Source organism: Loxodonta africana, chromosome 10, assembly GCF_030014295.1.
Source record: "Loxodonta africana isolate mLoxAfr1 chromosome 10, mLoxAfr1.hap2, whole genome shotgun sequence".
NCBI classification, from domain to species: domain Eukaryota; kingdom Metazoa; phylum Chordata; class Mammalia; order Proboscidea; family Elephantidae; genus Loxodonta; species Loxodonta africana.
This window is the reverse complement of record NC_087351.1, coordinates 109,600,415-109,626,203: the sequence shown is the minus strand read 5'-3', so window position 1 is coordinate 109,626,203 and position 25,789 is coordinate 109,600,415. Positions and strand designations below refer to the sequence as shown.

General features: G+C 43.3%; 1 protein-coding gene across 3 annotated transcripts in view; it reads right to left on the bottom strand.

Moving 5' to 3' along the window:
* The window catches only part of CDC42BPB (CDC42 binding protein kinase beta), a 135,620-nt gene extending 112,894 nt beyond the window's left edge, over positions 1-22,726 (bottom strand). For 2 of the 3 annotated variants that reach the window (XM_064292931.1, XM_064292932.1), the window contains exon 1: positions 22,516-22,725. In XM_064292931.1, coding sequence (XP_064149001.1) covers positions 22,516-22,690 — 175 coding nt within the window. In that variant the 5' untranslated portion in view covers positions 22,691-22,725. Of the gene's footprint in view, positions 1-22,515 lie in introns of all 3 variants that reach the window. The other variant, XM_064292930.1, reaches the window with a different exon arrangement.
* Between the last annotated feature and the right edge of the window lie 3,063 nt (positions 22,727-25,789).

Sequence of the window (25,789 nt, the reverse complement as noted above, 5' to 3'; positions counted from 1 at the left end):
ACAGCACCTAACAACAACAACCTTGTTCAGCTATGAAAACACTGGAAGTTAAAATGTTGTGAGCAGGACAGGACAAAGAGCCCGGTTTCTTCACTAAATTGCCAATGGAGAAGACAACGGGAAGATGGAATCTACAGATTAAAAGAGCATTAAGAGCTGCAGAAACCAAATGCCAAGTACAGACTTTGTTTTGTATCCTACAGAACAAATCAACTATTAAAAAAAAAGAGAGAAGAAATTTAAACAACGGCTAAATATTTGATACCGGGTAACTGCTGTTTCTTCCCAAAGTTATAATGTTATTATGGTTATGTTTTTCAAGACAGTGTCTTTTTGAGATACATACTGAAATTTTTATGAATGGTATCTGGAATTTGCCTCAAAATAATCCTTCCTGGGAAAACGGAAGATAAAAATAAGACTTGCCATGAGTTGATAACTGTTGAAGCTGACAACTGTAAAGGGGGCTCATTAGTCTATCTACTCCTGAGATTTCCTATAATAAAAAATTTTAAATTCTAAACAGGAAATATTACCTGTTGCTATCGCTTGTTAATACTGATTATGAAAATGAATATCAAAACCAGGCATTCCAAAAAAGGAAGAATAACATTTTCACACATGGGATTAACCCATACTTTTCATTAATGAAATCGAACAGAGCACAGCTGAGGGCATGAAATGCGCACTGGTGTAGACATTTTTGAAAAAGGAGTTTTCTTTCACAAATACTCGAAACAGGAAGACTGAATTCAAATCGCCACACTCTCTCGTCCCAAAGCAGCAGCAGTGTTTTTCTCACTGGAAGCATACCGCAGCTCGAAAATCAGCTCCATGCCCAGTTCATCCGTTACGAGTTCGTGTGTTTTACTGCTGGCATTCCTTCTGGGTCATAAAACAGTTTTATGAGCTGGTAAACTTTAGTGCAAGCTCTGCAAAGCCGTCATGACTAATGGTTTCAGCATCCAGCAGGGTATATATACATATCTATCCTAACCCTGACAGATGCCGACACAGCAGCACTTTGGACTCTACTTTCATCAAAACGGCTATCGTAATGCTTATATTGCTAAATGTTTACCTAAAGCCTTCCTCACAAACACGGTACTGGATAACACGGCAGGAAAACGAAAAACGACAGTTAATGTTCTCCACACCAAACCTTCTTTTTTAAAACCTTTAAAGTTCATTTTACTGAAAAATATTTTCCTCATATAATGAATGGAGTATTTTAGTTAATATTATCAACAAAAGTTACTGTAGCAGAGAAAAATAAACCACAGAAAGAGTGACGTGGGTGGTACTATGAAATAGATATTAATTCAGAAGCGCATGGATTTTAAAAAGTTCGTATGGTTAAACAAAGTTTTATTTATATTACAAACCAATCGTCACCAAAATGTTATTGGAGAAGAAAAACTATAAAATCTGACCAAGTGAGGATCTAACAAAGCTCAAAAATATCACCATTCAATAGGGACAACTAGTAATTCTGTATTATTTTGGGGGAAGTTTTCTAAAAAATGAACATCAAAATGGAAACCAGATTACCAGTCTTTTAAGGAAAAGCATTAGATGGAAAATTCCAAGGTGAACAAGGAACTGACCACAGACAAAAGAGATGAATCTGAGCAGAGGACATTTTTAAAAATTTTAATTAGTATCCTCAGAAAGACAGGAAAAAAGGTACTAGCTACCAACCACCCACCTCCCACCTCATCAGCTCCATAAGCATGAAGCAGTATCTTCTTCAGGAGGGAAAGATCTGAAACCTAGAATTCCGTAATCAGTCAAGCTGCTGAGGTACTGTGGATACGGTAAGACATTTTTAGACATTAACTGGGAAAGGCTACCACCCCTCTTCCCTATATGGCAGGGGAGGACTAAGTTTTATACACACACACATCCCATACTCCTCCCCCCATGAAAACACTCCAGCAAATGAAAAAGAAATTCAAGAAAGCGCGATGTGAGTGTAAGGAACAGGGACATCTGGGTACGACCCAGAAGCAGCAAAGAAAATAAGGAGGAAAGTAGAAGGAACTCTTCCATAGTGACGTCTGGACCACGCTCAGCTGACAGCAGCAGGTTACCTGCCTTCTCTCCAGGCCCAAGTCACAGGGCTGGGTTTTTGAGTGAATAATATTCACGTGTATATTTACTATAAATGTGGTTTATTAGATTACAATTCTTAAAGCCAACTTGATAAAAAAGGAACACTTAAAGTCACAGAACATTACATAAATGTTACTAACTTTGACAACATAAAACCAATAATTTCCCTAATTAAGTAGAAGGAAATGAAATTTAAAAATGACATAGCCACAGATCTAAGGGAAATTACAGTGATGAAGTAATTTTATATACAATTCTACTTTAATAAGCCATAAATTACTGATGAAATAGATGGTATTTCCAGGGAAATATTAATTTTAAAATCAGCCAAAAAATAATAAAATACTAACTTTGGAAAAAAGTTTGAAAGTTGTCTAACAATACTCCCCACTAAAAGGCACTATATTCAGGCAGTTTTACGAATAAATACTTTAAAATTTCATTCTATAATACGGGAAGCATAATTTTTCACAGAACTGTCATAAATCTGATACCAAAATATTTCAAAAATAACATACAAAATGCAAAACCACAGGCTATTCTTAATTTGGTAATGCATAAAAAATTAGTAAGTACAACATGAATACAACAGGCTTCGCAGTCCAGGTAGAGAATAAAATGCCATGACTAAGTGTGTTTTACTCTGGGAATGCATGAATGATCAATAGCATTGCATGTATTAATATACCAAACCCACACCCAGTGCCATCGAGTTGATTCCGACTCATAGTGACCCTACAGGACAGAGCAGAACTGCCCCATAGAGTTTCCAAAGAGCGCCTGGCAGATCTGAACTGCCAACCCTTCGGTTAGCAGCCGTAGCACTTAACCACTACGCCACCAGGGTTTCCATGTATATTAGTATAAGCAACATAAAATAATAGTCCATGACCAAGTAGGATTTACCCCACAGATACAAGATTGGTTTAACACCAGAAAATCAATTAATGTAATAAATGTAATACATGATATCAATACAATAAAAAATAAAAATCATGATTATCTCAACAGACACAGAAAAAACATCTAATAAAATATGACACCCTTTCATGATAAGAACACCATCAACAAACCAGGAAAAGAAGGGAACTTCCTCAACTTGATGGAGCCCTGGTGGTGCAGTGGTAAGCACCCAGCTGCTAGCCAAAAGGTCGGCAGTTGGAATCCACCAGCCACTCCATGAAAACACTACACGGCAATTCTACTCTGTCCTGCAGGGTCCTGATGTGTCGGAATCGACTTGACGGCAATGGGTTTTTGCATGAAAAACTCACAGCTAACATACTGAAGGGTGAAAAACTGGATGTTTCCCCCTAAGATCAGGAGCAAGCCAAGGATGTCTGCTCTCACTTCTATTCAGGGTTCTAGCCAGGGCAATTAAGCAGGAAAATGAAATAAAAGGCATCTGGAGTGGAAAGGAAGAAGTAAAGCTATCTCTATTCGCCGATAACATGATCTTGTATACAGAAAATCCTAAAGAACCCACTAAAAAAAAACGCATTAGAAATAACAGTTCAGCAAGGTTGCAGGATACAGGATCAATACACGAAAATCAATTGTATTTTTTATTACACTTCCAACAATCTGAAAACGAAGTTAAGAAAATAATTCCATCAATAACATCAACATAAAATACAACAAGATACTTAGGAATAAAATTAACAAGGTACAAAACATATTCTGAAAACTATAAAACACTGTTGAAATTGAAGATTTTAATAAATGGAAAGACATTCCATGTTCATTCACAGGAAGACTTAATAGTGTTAAGGTAGCAATATTACCCCAATTGAGCTACAGATTCAAAGCATCTCTATCAGAATAGCAGCTAAACTTCTTTGCAAAAACTGACAAGTTGATCCTAAAATTCATATGGAAACTTCAAGGGACCCAGAATAGCCAAAATAATCCTGCAGGAAAAAAAAAGTTGAGAGGACTCACACTTCTCATTTCAAAACTAGGCGAGACTAATCAAGACAATGTGGCACTGGCATAAGGACTGACATATTAATTAACAGAACAGAACTGACAGTCCAAAAATAAACCCATATGTCTACGGTCAACAGATTTCCAACAAAGGCACCAAGGTCATTCGATGGGAACGAACAATCTTTTCAACAAATGATGCTGGGACAACTGGGTATCCACAAGCAAAAGAATGAACTTGGATCCTTACCTAACACCGTACACAAAAATGAACTTCAAATGGATCAAAGACTTAAATGTAAGAGCTAAAGCGACAAAACTCTTAAAGAAAACATGGGTGTAACTCTTCATGACCCTGGATTTGGCAATGCATTCTTAGATATAACATCAAAAACACACACAACAAAAATTAAAAATGTTTGTGCTTCAAAGAACACCATCAAGAAAGTAAAAGAGAACGCACGAAATGAGAGAAAGCATTTGCAAATTATACTTCCGATAAACATACAGAAAGAATGCTTACAGCTCATCGAGAAAAAGACAAACCGAACCAAAAAATAAACAAAGGACTTGAATAGACATTTCTCAAAAGAAAATACACAAATAGTCAATAAATACATGAAGAGATACCCAATATCACGAGCCATTAAGGAAATGCAAATCGAAACCACAATGAGATCACTTTACACCCACCAGAAGGGCTATAATAAAAAGTCAGATAATAATAAGTGTGGACGAGGAGGTGAAGAAATTAGAACCTTTGAACACTCCAGGTGAGAATGTAAAATGGTAAAGCAACTCTGGAAAAGAGGCTGGCAGTTCCTAAGTTAAACACAGAGTTACCATGTGACCCAGCAATTTCACTCCTAGGAATATGCCCAAGAGAAATGAAAACACAGGTCCTCCCAAAAACTTGTACATAAATGTCCATTTCAGCATTATTCATAATAGCCAAAAGATACAAACAACCCAAATACCCATCAACTGATGAATGGATAAACAATGTGGTCTATCCATGCAATATAATATTATTTGGCCATAAAAAGGAGTGAAGCCCTGATACATGCTACAACATAGACAAATCGTGAAAACATTATGCTCAGTGGAAGAAGCCAGTTACAAAAGGTCACATATGGTATGACTATTTATATGAAATGTCCAAAATAGGCAAATGTACAGTGACAGAAAGTAAATTGCGGTTGCTTAGGGCTGGTGAAGGTGAAGATGGGGGTGATAGCTAAAGCGTACGGGGTTCCTTTCTGAAGTGATGAAAAACAAACTCAGTTACAAGTATAACAGAATGTTCCTCTCAAATTACTGATAAGACACCCAGTTTTTGTTCAATAACCCTCTTAACATGTTATTTCACAAAGATTATCAAAACTACATAAACACAAATCTTGCTTTTTTAAAAAATAAGTATTTGTAGAAGGAACTATATCCAGGCTTATCACTTCAGTTACATAAAACTGTTAACATCTGATGCTTTGAGAAGTTATTTCTTGTCCTCACACAGTATAATATAAATACCATCCCTGTTGCCTGAATGAACTGGTTACACTGGGAAGAGACCACTCCTAATTTACTCAGATAACACTGCCTACGTATTTTAAAGAAACGATTCATTGACATTTTCCCAATTTTAAAGGTACATCAGAAAGGTGATTTGTTAATATACTTACAGACTTCTTAACAATCTTATTCCAAATACTTTGGGTAAAAAAGGGAAGAATCTATTTGTGACATGGCTGCAAAATGAATTTTCATATAGGATTGCTAAATGTCCACTAATTATGAAATCAACATCTTTCTTGGTAGCAGTTAGGAATTAATACAAATACTATTTCAAATAAAAATGAAGTTTAAAAAAATAAATTCAGTCCGCTGATTTAATTTTTTTCAAACCACACGACTGAGAAATTCAACTACTTCAATTTAAATGTTTCGCACTAACAAGGGTGCAGTACAACACAGTGACGGCTCCAAAAACGTAGCCTTGGGCATCACGGTAAGGGGAGACTATAGGCCTTTGGATTTCATTTCTATTATTTATGCTTTTAGAAAAATGTTAAGTGGCGAGAAGACGTTTTATTCTGCTCATGTCAATTTTAAATTGGTGCTTTCTTCCCGCATAGCCAAAGCTGTGGTGTCAGACAGGATAAGCTCCGCAGCATTTCAAAGGAGATAAAGTTTAAACAGGCAGTCCTTGCCCAATTACAAACCTCTCCACAGTAGAGGCTCTCCACACACACCTCCCCACTTCACCACCCAAGAGTAGCCGTTCCCACTCTTCCTACCCATCTGAGGAAGCAGACCCGCTCCCGCTCTTCCCAGTCACCTGAGGAAGCAGACCCGCTCCCGCTCTTCCCATTCACCTGAGGAAGCAGACCCACTCCCACTCTTCCCGGCCCCTGAGGAGGCAGACGCTCTGTTGTTGCTGTATGGCCTTGGGTCGATTCAGACTCATAGAGACGCTCTAGGCACTCCTTTTTCCTGCTTTCAGTGTACCTCCCAGGCAATTCCCCCTTTTAACCCATTTCTCTTTTCCACCTCTTCTAACACTGATACAGCTACTATGAAAAACCTGCCCTCCCTAATTCTCATTTCTTCCTTCTACTAATGGAAGACATCCTCTAACGATAAGAATAGAAATAGCAACACACTCAAATCAAAGAAACCAGCAACTATAACTTCAATGTCACACAGAGGTGAAAACCAGGGTAACTGTCAGTTAAGTAGGGTGCAGAGAACCCACAGCTCATCTCTGGGCCACGTGGAGACCCTGCTCCAAAGACAGCGCGCAGGCGAGCACCGTGGGCACAGAGCCCTGGAGGAAATGAGCTCAAGGAGAGCAGACCTTTTGTTATTTTCACCGCTGCAGCGCTTCGCTCATTCTAATTTCTTTAAAAAAAATTGTGTTGAATGAATGACTGGAGATAACAGCAGACTAGAAACGGCAACATAATTTTGCAAGTGAAAAGGAAGCAAATGGAGACATGGTATCTAATTCAGCAAAGCGCAGAAAACTGAAACCTAATTGTGTGTGTGTGATAAGGGAAGGGGACAAAGAGGTAGGATTATCAGAGGCACCAGTATTTCTGAAGGTCTGAGTCCTAACGGGACAGAAGAAGGACTGGCTTCAAGTTTGCAGAAGAAGCAGTTACACCCAAGGTCTACCCCCTCACCCCCCCCTTCCCAGAACACTGGCAGCCAGGCATTTACCATGCCACTTCCAACCCCTCCATCTCCCAGGCAGGAGACGGGAAATTCCTCTCTGGAATTTCTGACAGGCCCAATGGAAAGAATTACAACTTCTGGTAGTGCCCTCTCAAAGTGGCAGGGCCCACACCCTATTTCCTAACGGTGAAACTCATCACTTAAACTTTGCCCATAAATACAGGGAGTTTCCAACTAGTCCACTCACAATTGTGAAAAGATAGCCTGATCACAATTTAGAGAAAAATCTCTAACATCAAAGACAAAGACCAAAGTAGGAAATAGTAAAAAAGAAAAGACCTCAGAAGAAACACAGGAAATAAAAGAAAATGTCTATATGTGTCTATGTATAAATGGATATAGACATAAAAAATTAATAAACAATTTTTAATGTACTACTTCTATGAAACATATAAAATGTTATAAAAAAGAATACTGTGAATAAGAACATTTAGAGATGAAAGCTATAATGGCAGAAATAAAAATTCAATGTAAGGACTAGAAGATAAAGTTGAAGCCCTCTCTCGAATAAATCACAACAAAAAAGATAAAGAATGGAAAAAAACAATAAAATTAGGAGAACATTCTAGGTGGTCCAACATCTGAACAATAGGAGACCAAGAAGGCTTTGTTGTTATGTGCTGTTGACTAATAGCAACCCTACAGGGCAAGGTAGAATTGCGTCATAGGGTTTCCTAGGCTGTAATCTTTATTGGAGCAGATCGACTGGTCTTTTCTCCCGCAGAGCGGCTGGTGGGCTCAAACCACTGAACCTTCACTTAGCAGCCGAGCACTTAACCATTGTACCACCAGGGCTTAAGAAGCCTAGAAAAAAGAAATCATAGAAAAAAAAAACAAAACCAAAATAAATTTTACAATGTAAAAAAAAACTAAGTTTCTCAGAACTGAAGGACCCTAGTCCCAAGACCAAAAAGATCCACCAAGGAACACAACAGGTAAAGAGAAGGTCCTTAAAGGTTTCAGAGACAAAACAAGTCACACACAAAGGCTTAGGAATCACAATGGCCTTAGATTTGTCACTGCCAACAATGGAGCTATGCCTTCAAATGTCTGAGGAAAAATAATTTCTAACCTGAATTTCCATACCAAGGCAAACTGTCATTTAAGTGTGATATAAACGATCAAAAGGAGAAAGAAAGACATGGGATCCAAAGAGGGGATTCAACAGAGGGGACAAAGGGAATTCCCATGGCAAGGAATGAACAGAAATCCCAGGACCACTATTAAGGAGCAGGCCTAGACAGCAAACAGTCTGGATTTGAACAGGAAAATGGAAAGTTCTGGAAGAGATGGCTCCAAGAAAAGAATTAAAAGCGACAGATTACTAGAGATGTTTGACTGTACTGAGAATTCTATTAAGAAGTCTAAGACTAAATTCATGACTGTACATTCAAAACCAAGCTAACAGAAAGAAAAGACAGTTCATTTAATCACAAAAATTAGGAAACAGAGCGCTGTAGTAAGAGCTCAGCTGCTAACCAAAAAGCTGGCAGTTCAAACCCACCAGCCACTCCTACTCTGCTGTATAGGGTCGCTATGAGTTGAAATCAACTTAATATCAACAGGTTTGTTATCTATCTAATCTAATCTAATCTGTCTGTCTATCTATTTTAATGTGGCTTGGCTATGAACACGTAATAATGTAAATACTAAATATCAATTTAAAAAATTATTATATAACCAAATTTGGAAAAAAGGAAATAAATGAAGGAGTGAGTGTGTGTGTGTGTGTGTGTGTGTGTGTGTGTGTGTGTTTCTAGCACCCGGGGCGGGGGGGGGGGGGCCGGGGGAGGGAGGAGTTTAGAGTTCTGAAGTTTTTTCTTCCATAGAAGGAAGTCAACAGATAACGTCTAACCTGGAAAAATCAGAAATTAGCAGTTGTTGCTACTGAGTTGACTCGTGGCAAGCTTATGTACGTGATCGTTGTCATGTTTGAGTCCACTGTTGTGGCTATCATGTCCACCTTACTGAGGGTTTCCCTCACTTTTGCTGACCCTCTCTACTTTACCAACCATAACGTCTTTTCTTAGCAATTGGTCCTTCCTGATTACATGTCCAAAATAAGCTAGCCGAAGTCTCACCATCCTTACTTCTAAGGAGCATTCTGGTTTTATTTATTCTAGGACTGATTTGTTTGTTCTTCCAGCAGTCCACGGTTTATTCAATTTTCTTTGCCAATACCACAGATCGAATGCATCAATTCTTCTATCTCCCTTTTTCATTATCCAACTTTCTCATACACAATGAGGTGACTGAAAAGACCATGGCTTGGGTCAGACACATCTTAGTCATCAAACTGACATATTTGCTTTTTAAAACTTTAAAGAGGTCTTTTGTAGCAGATGTGCCCAATATAATACATCGTTTGATTTCTTGACTATTGCTTCTGTGGGCACTGATTATTCATCAGTGATAAAGAGAATGGAAAGAAAGGGCTAAAACAAAACTGAGATATTTCAAAGCAGTTGCCGCAAGGGGGACCAAGGTTGACCATAGTCTATCATGGAGGGGGTGAAGCCCTGGTTGGAGGGCTGCTTGAACAGAAATGATTAGGAAAAATGTCCAGAACTGGTTTACCCAAAGGAGAGTCAGGGATTAGGGAGAAGGGGAGAGGACAGATCATATGATCTCTCAAAATTCTTAACAGTTTTCAAACCCATGACTCTGATTTTAGAGGTCAGAGTAACTGTCATCACCTCAATAACTTTGAGTCACCTTAAAAGAATAATTTCCACATCTTCTCCAAAGGAGTTCTAATACAAGGATAGCATCTGATGGAAATTATGATTCAATTTAAATTTCTCTTTGAATTTTTATTTATTTTGTTGCGTTGTTCAGAACATACACAGCAGAACGTATATCATTTCTACAGTTTCTACATGTACCATTTAGTGACACTGATGACATTCTTCCAGCTGCGCGACCATTCTCACCCTCCTTTTCCGACTTGTTCCTCCCCCATGAATACAGATTTACTACCCCTTAAGGTTCCTATCTTTCGAGTTGCTCTTGTCAATTTCGCCCCAGAGAGATAGTTTTAAAAGAGCATAATGCTCGAGGTAGACATTTTTTTACTAGTTAAACTAAACTACTGTTTGGTTTTAAGGAAACTTCAGGGGATAATTTTGGTTTAAGGTTTAAACACTATCTCAGGGCAACAGTTTCAGAGGCTTTTTCATCAGGCTACTTTAAAAGAATCTTTGATAGGAATGTTCAGTAGTGGTATCCGGGCACCATCCAATTCTTCCGGTCTCATGGCAAAAGAGGCAGTTGTTCATGGAGGCAATTAGCCACACATTCCACATCTTCTTCCTAGTCCTGACATGCCTTCTTCCTCTGTTGCTCCAGGCGATTAGAGACCAATGAACTAGGAGGTAGGACAGAAGCACTAAACACGCTATTAGGCCAATTAACTAGGATGTCCCATGAAACCACCACCCTAAACCTCCAAACCAAGAAACCAAATCCCATGAGGTTTTTGACTGTACATAAGCAGCCTCAGCAGCTACTCTTTTGTTGTTGTTGTAAATATATCTATCACACAACTTTTGCCAATTAAACTTTCTATAGGTGTACGACTTACTGACAGCAATTGCAATTATCAGCTGTGCAACTCTACCCTTAATCAATGTGATATTTCCATCGCTGTTAACCTCCCTACCATCTCCAGTAACCACTAATAAACTTTGCTGTTTATACATTTGCCTTCCTGCCTTTTTAAATAAGTGAAGTCATACAACATTTGTCCTTTTGTGATGGACTTATTTTACTCAGCACAAGGTCTTCCAGCTCCATCCATATTGTAGCATGTACCAAGACTGCATTTTTCCAACCAGCTGAGTAGTATTCCATTGTATGAATGTACCACATTTTGTTTATCATTGATCTGTTGATGAGCATTTAGGCTGTTTCCACCCATTGGCTATTGTGAATAGTGCTACAATGGACATTGGTGTAGAAATTTCTGTTGAGTCTATGCTTTCAAGTCTTTTGGGTATGTATTCCTCTTTGAATTTCTAAGTCTTTCCTCACTATTCTTGTTAGTAGGTGTCATCCAGTCAGTTCTGACTCATAGCCAACACTACGTAGAACAGAACAAAACAGTGGTAAGTCCTGTGCCACCCTCACAAGCCTTGCTATGTTTCAGTCCATTGTTACAGCCATGGTATCAATCCATCTCGTTGAAGGTCTTCCTCTCTTTCGCTGACCCTCTGCTTTGCCAAGTATGATGCCCTTCTCCAGGGCCTGGTCCCTCATTACAGCACGTCCAAAGAACGTAAGATGAAGTCACGAAATTCTACCACCTAGGGAGCCTTCTGACTGTACTTCTTCCAAGACTGATTTGTTCATTCTTCTGGCAGTCCATGGTACATATATTCAATATTCTTCACCAGCACCATAATTCAAATGCATCAACTCTGCTTCAGTCTTCCTTACTCACTGTCAAGCTTTCGCATGCATATGATGCAACTGAAAAGACCTTGGCTTGAGTCAGGCACACCTTAGCCCTTGAGAAGCAAAACCAGTAAAGCACATAAATACAGAAATATTTATATTAAGGAAATGGCTCATGCAGTTGTAGAGACTGAAACATGGATCAGGCTGGAGGCTTATCCTGATTCACGCAGCCACAGGGGCTGGCGAACTCCAGACTGCCAAGTCAGACAGCAGGGATCTGGCTCACAGGCTGTGGAGACGGATGAATCCCATGACTGGCAGGCAAGACAGCAGGTAAGCTGCTAGCTGAAGTCCTAAGAACCAGAGGTCAGACAAACAGGAGCCATCTGCAGAATCCAGAGCAAGCAAAAGCTTGAGAACCTTGTCAGAAAGTCCACTTACATTGGAAACAGACCACGCCCCCAACGGAACTCCCTTTCAACTGAATGGCTACTCACAACAGATCCCATTATGGAGGAGATCATATTATATTGAATCTCATCATGGAAGTGATCACATCATCACACAACTGCCAAACTACATCGTAACTGCCAAACCACTGAAAATCATGGCCTGACCAAATTGACACGCAACCTTAACGATCAGAGTCCTCGAAGTGACATCTTTGCTTTTTAACACTTTAAAAATCTTTTGCAGCAGGTCTGCCCAATGTAATACATCATTTCTTGGCTGCTGCTTCCATGGATGTAGACTGTTGATCCGAGTAAAATGAAATCCTTTACAATCTCAATATTCTCTCCGTTTATCATGGCGTTGCTTATTGGTCAAGTCATGAGGATGTTTTCTTTATGTTGAAACGTAATCTATACTGAAGACTGTAGTCTTTGACCCTCATTATAAGTGCTTCAAGTCTTCACTTTCAGCAAGCAAGCATGTGTCATCTGCATACTGCACGTTAACGAGTCTTCCTCCAATCCTGATGCCCTGTTCTTCATACGGTCCAGCTTCTCAGATTATCTGCTCAGCATATAGACTGAAGAAGTATGGTGAAAGGATACAACCCTGATGCATACCACTCCTGATTTTAAACCCTGCAGTATCCCCTGGTTCTATCTGAACAATGCTTCCTTGTTTGTGTACAGGTTCAGCATAAGTACAATTAAGTGTTCTGAAAATTCAATTCTTTGCAATGTCATCCATAATTTGTTACGATCCACACAATCGAATGCCTTTGCATACTCAATAAAACACAGGTAAACATCTTTCTGGTATTCTCTGCTTTTAGCAAAGATGCATCTGACATCAGCAATGATATCCCTCGTTCCATGTCCTCTTCTGAATCCGGCTTGAACTTCTGGCGGTTCCCTGTTGATGTACTGCTGCAACTGCTTTTGAATGATCTTCAGCAAAAGTTTAGAGAAGGCAGAGGGGGACAGAAGCTGGCTGAATGGACACAGGGAATACAGGGTGGAGAGTAGGAGTGTGCTGTCTCATTAGAGGGAGAACAATTAGGAGTACATAGCAAGGTGTATATAAATTTTTGTGAGAGACTGACTTGATTTGTAAACTTTCACTTAAATCACAATAAAAAAAAGTTTACTTGCGTGTGATATTAATGACATTGTTTGATAATTTCTGCATTCTATTGGACCACCTTTCTTTGGAATGGCACAAATATGGATCTTTTCCAGTTGCTTGGTCAGGAAGCTAACCGTCTTCTACATTTCCTGGCCGAGATGAGTGGGTGCTTCAAGTTGTTGCACTCGTTGAAACATCCCAGTCGGTATTCTCTCAATTGTTTTTCACCAATGCCTGTAGGGAGGCTTGGGTCCTTCCTTCAATACCATCAGTTCTTGATCACATGCTACCTCCTGAAATGGGTGAACATCAACCAATTATTTTTGGTACAGAGATTCTGTGTATTTCTTCCACCTTCTTTTGAAGTTTCCTGCTTCATTCAATATTTTGCCCATATAATCTCTTGATATTGCAACTCAAGGCTTAAATTTTTTCTTCTTTCAGTTTTAGTTTTCTAACTCCAGGTCTTCACACATTTCATTATAATACTTTACTCTGTCTTCTTGAGCTGCCCTTTGACATCTTTTCATCAGCTCTTTTACTTCATCACTTTTTTGTTCACTTTAGCTACTCCATATTCAAGAGAAAATTTCAGTCTCTTCTGACATCCATTTTGACCTTTTCTTTCCTGTCTTTTTAAAGGCCTCGTGCTTTCTTCATGTATGATGCCCTTCCATAAGTCATCTGGTCTTCGGTTATTAAGTGTTCAACATGTCAAATCTATTCTTAAGATGGTTTCTAAATTCAGGTGGGAGACACCTGAGTTCATGTTTTGGCTCTCACGGACTTGTTTTAATTTTCTTCAGCTTCAACGTGAACTTGCATATGAGCAATTGACGGTGTGCTCACAGTCAGCCCCTGGCCTTGTTCTGTTATTGAGCTTTTCCATAGTCTCTTTCCACAGATGTAGTCGATTTGATTCCTGTGTATTTCACCTGATGAGGTCTGTGAGCATCACTGCAGTTTATGTTATTGAAAAAAGGTATTTGCAACGAATAAGTCATTGGCCTTCCAAAATTCTATCATGCAATCTCCAGCATTATTTCTATCACCATGCCATATTTTCCAACTATTGATCCTTCTTCGTTTCCATCTTTTGAATTCCAATCACCAGCAATTATCAATGCATCTTGATTGCATGTTTGATCAATTTTAGACTACAGAAGTTGGTAAAAACTTTCAATTTTTCATCTTTGGCATCAGCAGCTTGTGAGTAAATCTGAGTAACAGTCATATAAACTGGTCTTCCTTATAAGTGTATGGATATTATTCTATCATTGACAGCAGTGTACTTCAGGATAGATCTTGAAATGTTCTTTTTGACAGTGAATGTGACACCGTTCCTCTTTGTCATTCCTGGCACAGTAGACCATATGACTGCCCAATTCAAAATGGCCAATACCAGTCCATTTCAGGTGATTAATGCCTAGGATATCAATCTTCAAGCATTCCATTTCATTTTTGATAACTTTGAATTTTCCTAGATTCATACTTTGTACATTCCACGTTCCGATTCTAATGGATGTTTGCAGCTGTGTCTTCTCATCTTCAGTTGTGCCACATCAGCAAATGAAGGTCCTGAAAGCTTGATTCCATCCACGTCATCAAGGTCGGCTCACTCTGAGGAGACAGCTCTTCCCCAGTCATATTTTGAGTGCCTTCCAACCCGAGGGGCTCATCTTCCGGCATTGTATCAGACAACATTCCACAGCTATTCATAAGGTTTTCACTGGCCAAGTTTTCAGAAGTAGACTACCAGGTCCTTCTTCCTAGTGTGTCTTAATCTGGAGCTCTGCTGAAGCCTGCCCACCATGGGTGGCCCTGTTGGTATTTAAAATACCGGTGGAATAGCTTCCAGTATCACAGCAACACTCAAGCTACTACAGTACAACAGAGACACAAGTGGTAGGTTTCCTCACTAAGGATAACAAAAATTGGGGACTTTGAATTTTTGTTATCCTTTCCTCACTTAGAATAACAAAAATCTAAAATCCCCAATTACATAATCCATCCTTTTGGCAATGTCTTAATCTAAAAGCAAGTTTGTTGCCACAGCTACCTACCTAATTGATAAAGCTGAACAAACCCTAATACTCAACACAGGCTGCTGAAAGTCAGACTCTAAAGTGTGACCTTTACCTTATAAAATCAAACCATTGCCCTCGAGTCAACGCCAACTCATGGGACCAACAGGACAGGGCAGAACTGCCCCACAGGACTTCCAAGGCTGTGAATCTTTACAGAAGCTGATGCCAGACCTTCCTCCAGGGGCTAGTCTTTCGATTAGCAGCCTAGCAGCTGAGCGCTTTAACCACCGCACCATCGGGGTGCTTCTTTATCTCACAGGTAGTACCTATTTTACTAGCAAGATGAAGTTCTTAAGCCCAGATAAAGTCTTCAAAGGATTCCCATACTCAGTTCACGCTGTCAAAGCACTTGTGATTTTAGACTTAATGGAAGTGCATTTTCCTCTCATCCATTTTCATTAGCAAGAGAGCCATTTGTGGGAGCTTCTCGGCAAATTTAAGGTAACTTAACCCACTGTCATTCAGTAACATTCTAAGAATCTAAGGATCCTATGTAAATGTGAACAATAACTAAAACATATTGTGGGAAGGCAGGGTGATGAGATTAGTTTTTTTAAATTATTATTATGATTCTTTCAAATATTTCTTTAATTTTATTTTAACCCCCTTTTCAATAAAAAGAGTAAAATCTATATGCAGTCTCTGTTACCAAGACCCTTTCACTTTGCCGGCCTCAAAAAATACTTTTTGTGTCTCTGAGAAAAGCACTCGACAGTTTCCTGTATTTAATATAGTTTGGAATTAACAGCCCTGTTTGCCCACATGTTTAACCAGCATCACCGAGGTCAATACAAATGGGGCTTCTAAGGGCATCTGGCTCTTCACTGGGAGGAGGGCAGAGGCAGGAAGCCCCGAGAGGAGCTACCCGTCAAGCCTGCAGCACCTGGAGCTCTGTAACTTACAGGTATTTGAGTGCTTTGCTCGAAGAACAGACGACTGCACAAATGCACATCATGAACTTTTTCAGGCAGCACATGGTGGTATCCTGGAGTGAGGGCAATTCACCCACTACAATCACCCTTGCTGCAAGTCTAGACCTAACAAAGATACTGCTGCCCACTCTAAAGTCTGACTGTCACTGGAAAAGTTCTTAGAAGAGAAAACAAAGTTGGCTTCTTAACGTCTGGTTTCAACTGTCCCACTGCAGTCTAGGTAGTCAATATCAACCAGCATTTCAAAAAGCTATTTATGAAATCAAAATTATGTTAGCGTAATAGTTATTATGCAACGGCGACATTTCCCTGTAACTTACATCTTATTTCAAAATCTTAGTCCTGAAATCTGTAAAGAGAGTGTGCCCATGTTACACATTCTAACCAGAGGAAACCTTAAGATTAAAATATAGTTTGGAATGTTTACCACTGTCAGTTAAACCTTACTTACTTAATTTGAGGCAGGAGTTTCCCCAATCAGCCTGCTCACACCTAGATCTGGGTATCCCCAGGTTAAAAGCCACCAGTGTTCGCCTTTATGAAGGAGAACTCTGTGTAAGTGAAGACCTTTTGCACTCATAAGAAGAAAGCCACAAATGAGGAAATAAGGCAAAAGTTTAGGAAAATCAACGTGTTCATGATACGGAGGAGGCACAGCGTCACAGAAGATGCCCTGGACAGAGAACTGGGAACCCACGCTCGGTCACCTCCATGAGCTGTGTCCACACTAGCAGCGAGCTACTCTAGGCCTGTGGCCTGGTGTGCAGGTGACCACTACAGTCCTGCCCCGTGCCAGCATGCTGGGATTTCACACATCAGCTCCATCAAAATGTAACACAAGTCATTATATTTATGCTATGAACACATATGTAAGCTAAAACTATGTTTATATGCCTAAGATTAAAGAAAATAAATTCTAGACGTCCATGCAGACATCTGGAGATCTGTATTTGTGTCCACACCTTAGAAAGGTGATCTAAGACAATGTGGAAATTATCAAACAATATCATTAATATCACACACAAGTAAAAGTTTGCTGAAGATCATTCAAAAGCAGTCGTAGCAGTACATAGTCAGGGAACTGCCAGAAATTCAAACAAGATTCAGAAGGGGATGTGGAACAAGGGCTATCATTGCTGACGTCAGATGGATCCTGGGTGAAAGCAGTGAATACCAGAAAGATGTTCACCTGTGTTTTATTGACTGTGCAAAGGCATTCGACTGTGTGGATCATAACAAATTATGAGTAACACTGCCAGAAACAGAAATTCCAGAACTCTTAATCTGATAGTGCAGAACCTGTACATAGACCAAGAGTCAGTCGTCTGAACAGAACAATGGGATACTGCGTGGTTTAAAACCAGGAATGGTGTGCATCAGGGTTGTACCCTCTCACCATAATTACTCAATCTGTATGTCGAGCAAATAATCCAAGAAGCTGGACTATATGAAGAAGAACCTGGCATCAGAATTGGAGGACTCATTAACAATCTAACGATGATACGAACATAACACTGCCTTGCTTGCTGAAAGCAAAGAGGACTTGAAGCACTTACTGGTGAAGATCAAAGACTACACTTTCAGTATGCATTACACGTCAACATAAAGACAACAAAAATTATCACAAAACTGGACCAATAAGCAACATCATGATAAAAAAAGAGAAAATACTGAAGTTGTCAAGGATTTCATTTTACGTGGATCCACAAACAATGCCCATGGGAAGCGCCAGTCAAGAAATCAAAGGATGTACTGCATTAGGCAAATCTGTTGCAAAAGTCTTCTTTAAAGTGTTAAAAAGCAAAGATGTAACTTTGAGGACTAAGGCGTGCATGACCCAAGCCACAGTATTTTCAAATCACCTCATATGCGCCGAAAGCTATACAACGAGTAGGGAGGACAGAATAAGAATTGGTGCCTCGGAATTATGGTGTTGACAAAGAATAACGAATATACCGTGTACTACCAGAAGAAGGGACAAATCTGTCTCGGAAGAGTTACAGCCAGAACGCTCCTTAGAAGCAAGGATGGCAAAACTTCACCTTACGTACCTCGGACATGTTATCAGGAGGGATCAGTCCCTGAAGAATGACATTAAGCTTGGTAAAGCAGCGTGTCCAGTGAAAAAAAAAAAAAGGAAGGCCCTCAATGAGACAGGCTGACACAGTGGCTCCAACAATGGCCTCAAACTAGCAACGATTGTGAGGATGCCGCAGGACAGGGCAGTGTTTCGTTTTGTTGTACCTGGAGTTACTATGAGTTGGAACCGATTCAGCGGCACATAACAACAAGGACATCTAGATGTCCACATTTGTTGCTATTTACTAGAAGAAACTTTAAAGTGTTCCATATGTTCTGATTCAAATGGTATCAAATTTACATTAAAAAAAAATAGCTTTTAACACCTGAGAGGAACGTGCTCTTTAGAACAATCAATTATGTGAGATCAAAAGCGCAACATTTGCCCAAAGGCAAAGATGAGAGGGCAGGACCAACCCATTGCTGTCGAGTGGATTCCAACAAATAGCGACCCTACAGGACAGAGCAGAATTGCCCCACAGGGCTTCCAAGGAGTGGCTGGTGGATTTGAACTGCTGACCTTTTGTTAGCAACCAAACTTTTAACCACTGCGCCACCAGGGCCATGAGAAGGCAGGAAGGGGTAGAAAATTAGGATGAAAGGAAATGGGGAGACTGGCAGAGATGGGGAGAGTGGTGACACACTGTGGAGAAGGAAACCAACGTCCTGAAACACTTTATGCACAAACTATCGAGTGGGAAACTATACTGCTCTGTAAGCTTCCACCTAACAAACAATTTAAAAAAAGGTTTGTTTTGTTAAGCAAGGTATGTCTAACTTTTAATTAAGGTCCAAGATTTCAAAGGGGGAAGCTAATCAAACTATAAACACAATCAAGGGAAAATTAAAGACAAAAACCCGAACTGAAGGCAGAAATTGACTTTTGTCCCACGCAGGCTCTGTGGTAATAATAAGAGCCAGAAAGTCTTTTTTTAAAGCTTAAAAACTTTATTATCTATATTTTCTGAATGTCCTCAGAATCTCACAGTAAGTCTCAAACTCTGGGCAGAACCAGCTGCTTATAAGTTTCAAGAATTCTACATAATTATCATTAGACACCAGGCAAGGTTCAGGAGGTAAGAAGAGGCCAATCCCCTTGCACATCAGGAACCAACATGAAAGTTTACAAACATCAGTGTGTGAATCCAAAACTTAACAACCCACGGACGGAGAGCCTCTGTATATTTAGCATACACACACACATACACACACACAGAGGCATTCCTCATAAGCAAATATATTGGAAAGTGACTATAGCACTCTGATTACTTAACCTGTTGTTAGCTGCCATCCAGTGGCTTCCGACTCACGGCGACCCCATGCACGCAGACTAGAACTGCTCCACAGGGTTTTCAAGCCTGTGACCTTTTGGAAGCAGATCGCTAGGCCTGTCTTCTGAGGCGCCTCTGGGTGTGTTTGAACTGCCAACCTTTCCGTTAGTAGTCCAGTGCTTAACCATGTGTGCCACCCAACAACTCCTTATTTTACTTGTGTTCTTTAATTCTCAGATGTGCTACCAGTATTTAAAAAAACCAAACTTTTTGCTGTTGAGTTGATTCCGACTCATAGCAACCCTACAGGACAGGGCAGAACTCCCCTGTACAGTTTCCAAGGAGTGCCTGGTGGATTCAAACCGCCGACCTTTTGGCTAGCAGCCGTAGCTCTTAACCACTACACCACCAGGGTTTCCGCTATCAGTATAGGTGGACCCAAAACTAAGGCATGCCAGGAGCAAAAGTAATAAGCTCTACATTCCTGAGAACTTGGAGGTTAAAATATCCTAACAACACTCTGCAAACAACTCTGTCTGAAAGACTATTCCCTGCCTTCCAATCTCAGTGAGCAGTACACACATATAGTAACTAGTGACAAGTAACTCCAGGGTTACATGCTAACATCTACAAAATTAATACTACTTCCAAATATATTTATAGTTCATAAACATGCCATCTTAAGTCCATTTTTCTTCTCCGTAACTTAAAAGTTTACACTTCTGTGCAAACTGAGTTCTTAGGGGGAAAATAATGTAATTTATTTGTAATCGCAATTCCCAAAGAGTCAGAATATCCCTTTGAAAACCATTTCTGCATGACTGCACACCAACTTCTGTTTAAACTTGGAAAGGTCAAATCTCAAACTATGACCCTCACACATGCTAAGAGTCTCACCCAGTGACATTCAACCCTGTTTATGGTGTGGACTTCGAGAAGCAGCTGCATTGCAGCGACTGGTCCAGGGGGCACCCAACCTCCAACTAATCCCCACAGAGTCACCATGCAGCTCCCAGGCCAGAGCCAGCCAGACCACACCTGACCAGCCACGCCACTCTGCCCTCGGCTTCCTCCTCAAAGTCACGCTTTACTCACACACCGTGCACCAAGTTGAACCTGACTGTGGGTCTGTCTAGGTTTCAAGATCAAGTGTTCAGGAAGGAATGGTGAATGCAATGCTCAGAGGCCTTAGATCCTAAGACACACCAAAGACCTCACTGGAAAGTCAATTAATTATTCAGTGGGAAAGCATGTCACTGGCGTCGATAAAAGACCCGAGAGAGCGAATACTCTGAATTTACTGACATTCTAGATAACCAGGAATGGTGGTCCCCTCAGAAACAAGAAATGGCCCACTGTCCTGGGGCTCTGGCAGCCTCCATCGTTGCTCTCAGAAGACATCACGTCAACTTTTCACCAAAGAGCAAAAAGCGGAAGCCCCCTTAGGAATACTGCAACTTCAGTTTTAATCCGTAAACAAAATGCCAAATTCCAGCTAACATTTTAAATACCAGCTTTATCAGTGCCAAAGATTTGAAACTACTAGTTCAGACTGCGCTGTCCTAGCCCAATGACGCACATGGCCCAAGAATAAGATTTTTATAGGTTTGGCACTGCCTTCTCCCTCTCAGTTGTTCTGGGTGTAAGAAGAGTCAGAGGGTCTTGACAGCATGTTCAGATTAGGGAAAGATGAAGTAAAAGGGTTTCACTTTACACTTTTACCGTCTTCACAGTTCTAACTATCATTATGTGGCTTAATCAAAATATTTTCCCAGTAAAGCATATAGGTTAGTCAGTCAAGTTACTCTACAGCATTAAACCTGTTGCCGTCCAGTCGATTTGAACTCACAGAGACCCTACGGTACAAAGCAGAACTGCCCCATAGGGTTTCCAACGGCTGTCATCTTCAAGGAAGCAAACTGCCACATCTTTCTCCCGCAGAGCGGCTGGTGAGTCAGAGCCACCAAATTTCGTTTAAGCAGCAGAGCTCTTAACCACCGGGCCACCAGTGCTCCTTACATGCACCATTCTCAATCCATAAATGATGACAGTATCATTAAGCTGCTTAATCAAATTTTCTTCTAGTCAAACACAGTTGGTCAGATGTCTCTATAAGTGGCATTACAGATTCTTAAATGATCACATCCCTCAGTGAATTTGGAACTAGAGAAAGCATGCAAAGAACACCATATGAAGAAAGTTTTTAAGTGACTTCCACATACTGACACTTTCACCTACCCCCAAAATATGACAACGGTCTGTAACAATTACAATGAAAAAAAGCAATGTGCTCTTGCATGGCGGACTCAACATTTTAAAATTAGCCTTAAAAAATCCCTTGGAGGTGCTAAGGGGGTGTTCAGGCCCCCGGCATCCGGGGATAGAGCCAGGCTGTCACGTAGGAGGGGCCATTCGAGTTGGGTTCCCAGGAGACAAGGGTGGGGGGCCCACTGGGCGGTGGGCGAGGCAGATGCGGAAAGCACATGCGGCTACCCCCGCAGCTCGGCAGGGTGGGGAGGGAGGGCTCCTCAACCTGCCTCCGGACCCCAAAGGCGAGGTGCGGGGGGGGGGCGGATATCCCTGGGAGTGCTGCAGGAAATGATATCCAGACTCGGAGGGTGGATCTAGGAAGCGGCCGGGGCGATGGCCCGGCGGGGGGGAGGGGTGGGGATGGGAACGGAGGATGTGGCTCCAAGGGCCAGGATGAGGGGGCGGGACGATGGGACACGGATGTGCGAGGGATAAGGGCGCACCGACTGGCTGGGGAAAGGCTCTAGGTGGAGGCACACACGACAGGGTGGAGAAGGATGCGCATGGGAAGGCCAGGTAGCCGCTCGGGGGGGCGGCGGCGGCCAGAGGCCGAGGTCCGGGCCGGGCCGGCGCAGCACTTACCCCACTCGAGGAACTCGGCCACATACTTGTCGCGGCGCAGGGCCGAGTGGCTGCACTCGGTGTAGAGGCAGATGAGCACGTCGAGCAGCGTCTCCACGCTCAGGGCGCTCTCGTTGCGCCACGGCCCGTCCAGGAGCAGCTGCTCCAGCTTCTTGAGCCGCACCTTGGCCGACATGGTGTCGCGCGGCCCGCTCCCGACGCGCCGGCCTCTCGCCGCCCGCTCGGCCAGTCCGTCAGGGCGAGCCCTCGGGGGCCCGGCGGCCGCGCGCCCCGGCAGCAGCGGCGCCTCGTCGCCGCCCCGTCCGCGTCGTCGCGCCCCGGCCTAGGCCGACATGTTGGGGTCGGTCCCGGCGGCGCAGCGTCTGGGGCGCCGGGCCCCGCGGGTCCATGGGCCGGTCCCTCCCCTCGGCGCCGCCGCCCTCCTGCCGGCCCGCCCTCGCCCTCGCCGCGCCCTCCCCGGGCCTGCCGCCCGCCGCCGACCTGGAGCGGCGCGGATCCGAGCGCTGCGCGAGCCCGACCGGCGCCCGAGCCCCGACCCCAGCCCCGACCCAGCGGCCCAGCCCCGCGGCCCGTAGCCAACCAGGGCGCGGCCAGCGCGGGCGCAGCCAACCACGGCGGGGCCGGCCGCCGCCCGCCGCGCCGCGCTGACCTCAGCGCGCTGCCCCGCCCTGCACTCCGGCTCCCGGCTCCCGGCGGGATCGGGCCTCGCCGCTTTCCGTAGGGAGGCCGGGATGCTGGGAAGGCAACTGTGGGCGGGGGCGGAGGGAGGAGGGGCGGGGCCGGAGGAGGGGCGGGGCCGGGACGGGGCGAGCGCCGCCGAGTGCACGGCTGAGATTGCTGGCCGGCGCGTGCGCAGGAGCCGAGGGGCGGGCGTGCGCGAGACTGAACACCGGCTGTGCGCGGCCGGCGCGTGCGCGCGTCCCCGTCCGAGTGCGCGCCGCGGTCTCACGGCCCGCGCGGGACCCGAGGGTACGGGAGGCGGCCCCAGTGCAGACAGCCGGGGTCGCGATCGAATGCGAAGATCCCCCAGGAAGGACTGGGCGAGCGGCCCGCTGCCCGGAGCGCCGTGGGCCGTGTCCTGCCTGTGGGGTCTTGGGCCAGCCTGGTCGCCGTAGACATCGATGGCCGCCCGCAGGCGCAGCCCCGGTGCCTCGTCCCGGCCTCGGAGAGTGCTTTAAAACCGGGGTTCATCCGCGCTTGAAGCGGCCTTAAAACGTGGGTCCGGGAAGCTGAGACCCAGGCCTGAAGGTTGACCTGCCCAGGCCGCACCCGCAATGTGGCGCAGCTGCTAGAGAGGCGGCGACCAGCGGGTCACTCCAGCCGGTCACCCCGTGTATTCGCGACGCCTGCTGCCGTGGCCATTTAAATCCCATGCTTCGATTTACCCCTTCTTCTCAGACAGATGGTATAGGGTGTGAATTTGATACAGATTGCCTGGCTAGCCGCTGCTTTTACTAAAGTCGTTGGTTTCTGTTGGTTTATTTGGGTGGCTGGGGGAAGAAAACTGATGGAGAATATGAGGGGTCTTTTAGTGGTGAAGACTGTTAAGCCCTGGACTACTAACGGGAGGGTTGGGGTTTGAACCCACCCAGAGGCACCTCAGAAGAAAGGCCTTTCAAAAGGTCACAGCCGTTGAAAAACCATGTGGAGCACAGTTCTCGAAAACACAGCGTCCCCATGAGTTGGAATCCAGGCCACTGCAACTGGTCTGGGTTCTTTGTTTTGTTTTTACCCCCTAAACCAACCCGTGGCATCTGGAGAGGAGGGACCCGCTCGAACTTGTGGGGGATCTGGGGCCATGGGGGTGTGTGGACCCGCTCGAACTTGTGGGGGATCTGGGGCCATGGGAGGGTGTGAGAGCCTCTGGGGATGGAGTGTTCCGGTCCAGGCCCCAGACTGAGGGACCGTAACCCAAGGAAAGGTAGGAGCAGGCTGCTAAGTGGAGCAGATGAGGGGCAGATAGGGGTTTGGTGGTGGGAAGCTAGGGGATCCTGGGGGCTCCCCTTTTCTCAATCTTGAAAAACAAATGTGGCAAAACCAGTCTATGGTACTGGAAGTCAGAATCGGACCTACCTCTTGGGGAATGATATTGGCTGTCTGGTATCTGGAAACATTCAATGACTTGATTGGGGTGGTGGTTACACAAGGGTACACATCAGTAAACATTCTTCCAACTGTGTGCTCAGATTAGTGCATGTCACTGTGTATATATTTTTACTGAATTTTTAAGAATAGGCAAAAGTAACCTTTGGTGATAGACATTAAGTAGTGGTTACCTTTGGGGGATATGGATTGGAGGGGCCACAAGAGAGCCTTCTGGAAGGCAGGAAACATTCTGTATCTTGATCTGGTGTTACATGAGTCTACACATATAAAACTTCTTCAAACTATATCTCTGTACTTTATTGCATGTGTGCTTTTTTAAAATAAAAAAGTTAAAACAAAAAAAACAGGTCACCTGCCTCAAAACCAGCAGCTTCCTGCTGGCCTTAGATTAAAGACCAAATTCTTTACCTTGACCTTTAAGTAGGACGACCAGATGTCCCAATTTATCTGAGCCAGTTTCCATTTTATGCCTTTGTTGCAGTGTTAGTATTCACAGTGTCCTTCACTCCCACAAGCATCCTGATTTGAACAGTACATTATCTTGTCTCCTGTCCCAGCAGGCTCTGCCTGGTCCCTCTCAGCCCTCCAGCCCATTGTTAACCATCTTCCCTTCAGTCTTTTAACTCCAGCGCCACTGGCCTCCTTGCTGCTCCTCAGCTATTCCAGTTTCTTCCTGCCTCAGGGCCTTTGCACTTACCAGGCCCTCCACCTTGGATTCCTGCCACTCACCCCCAGCTTGTCTACTTTAATCTCAAATCTCTTTTTCCATATTGCCCCCTCAGGGAATCCTTGCCTAACTCCCGGGATAACACCAGGCTCCAGTTCACCCTATACTTTTCTTTGTTGGCACTGAGTACATTTGGTACATGTGAAGCTTGCTCACTAGCCTGGAAACTACTAGGAGCATAAGATTTCTGCTCAGCACCATGTCCTCTGCCCTTAGCCCAGCACCTGACAGCTCACTAACAGGGCTGAAGGAATGGCTACCTGAATGAACACAGAGGTGGGCCCTGTAGGATGCATGCTTCTGCCCGCATGAAGAGTGCAGGTGACGTGGGCACTGGGCTGGAGGAGAGCGTGGAGAATGCAGGTAAGCCGTGCGCTTGGGGAGGCAGTCGAGGTAGGCCAGAGTGTCAGTGTCACCCACAACCATTCTGACCTTGGCAGT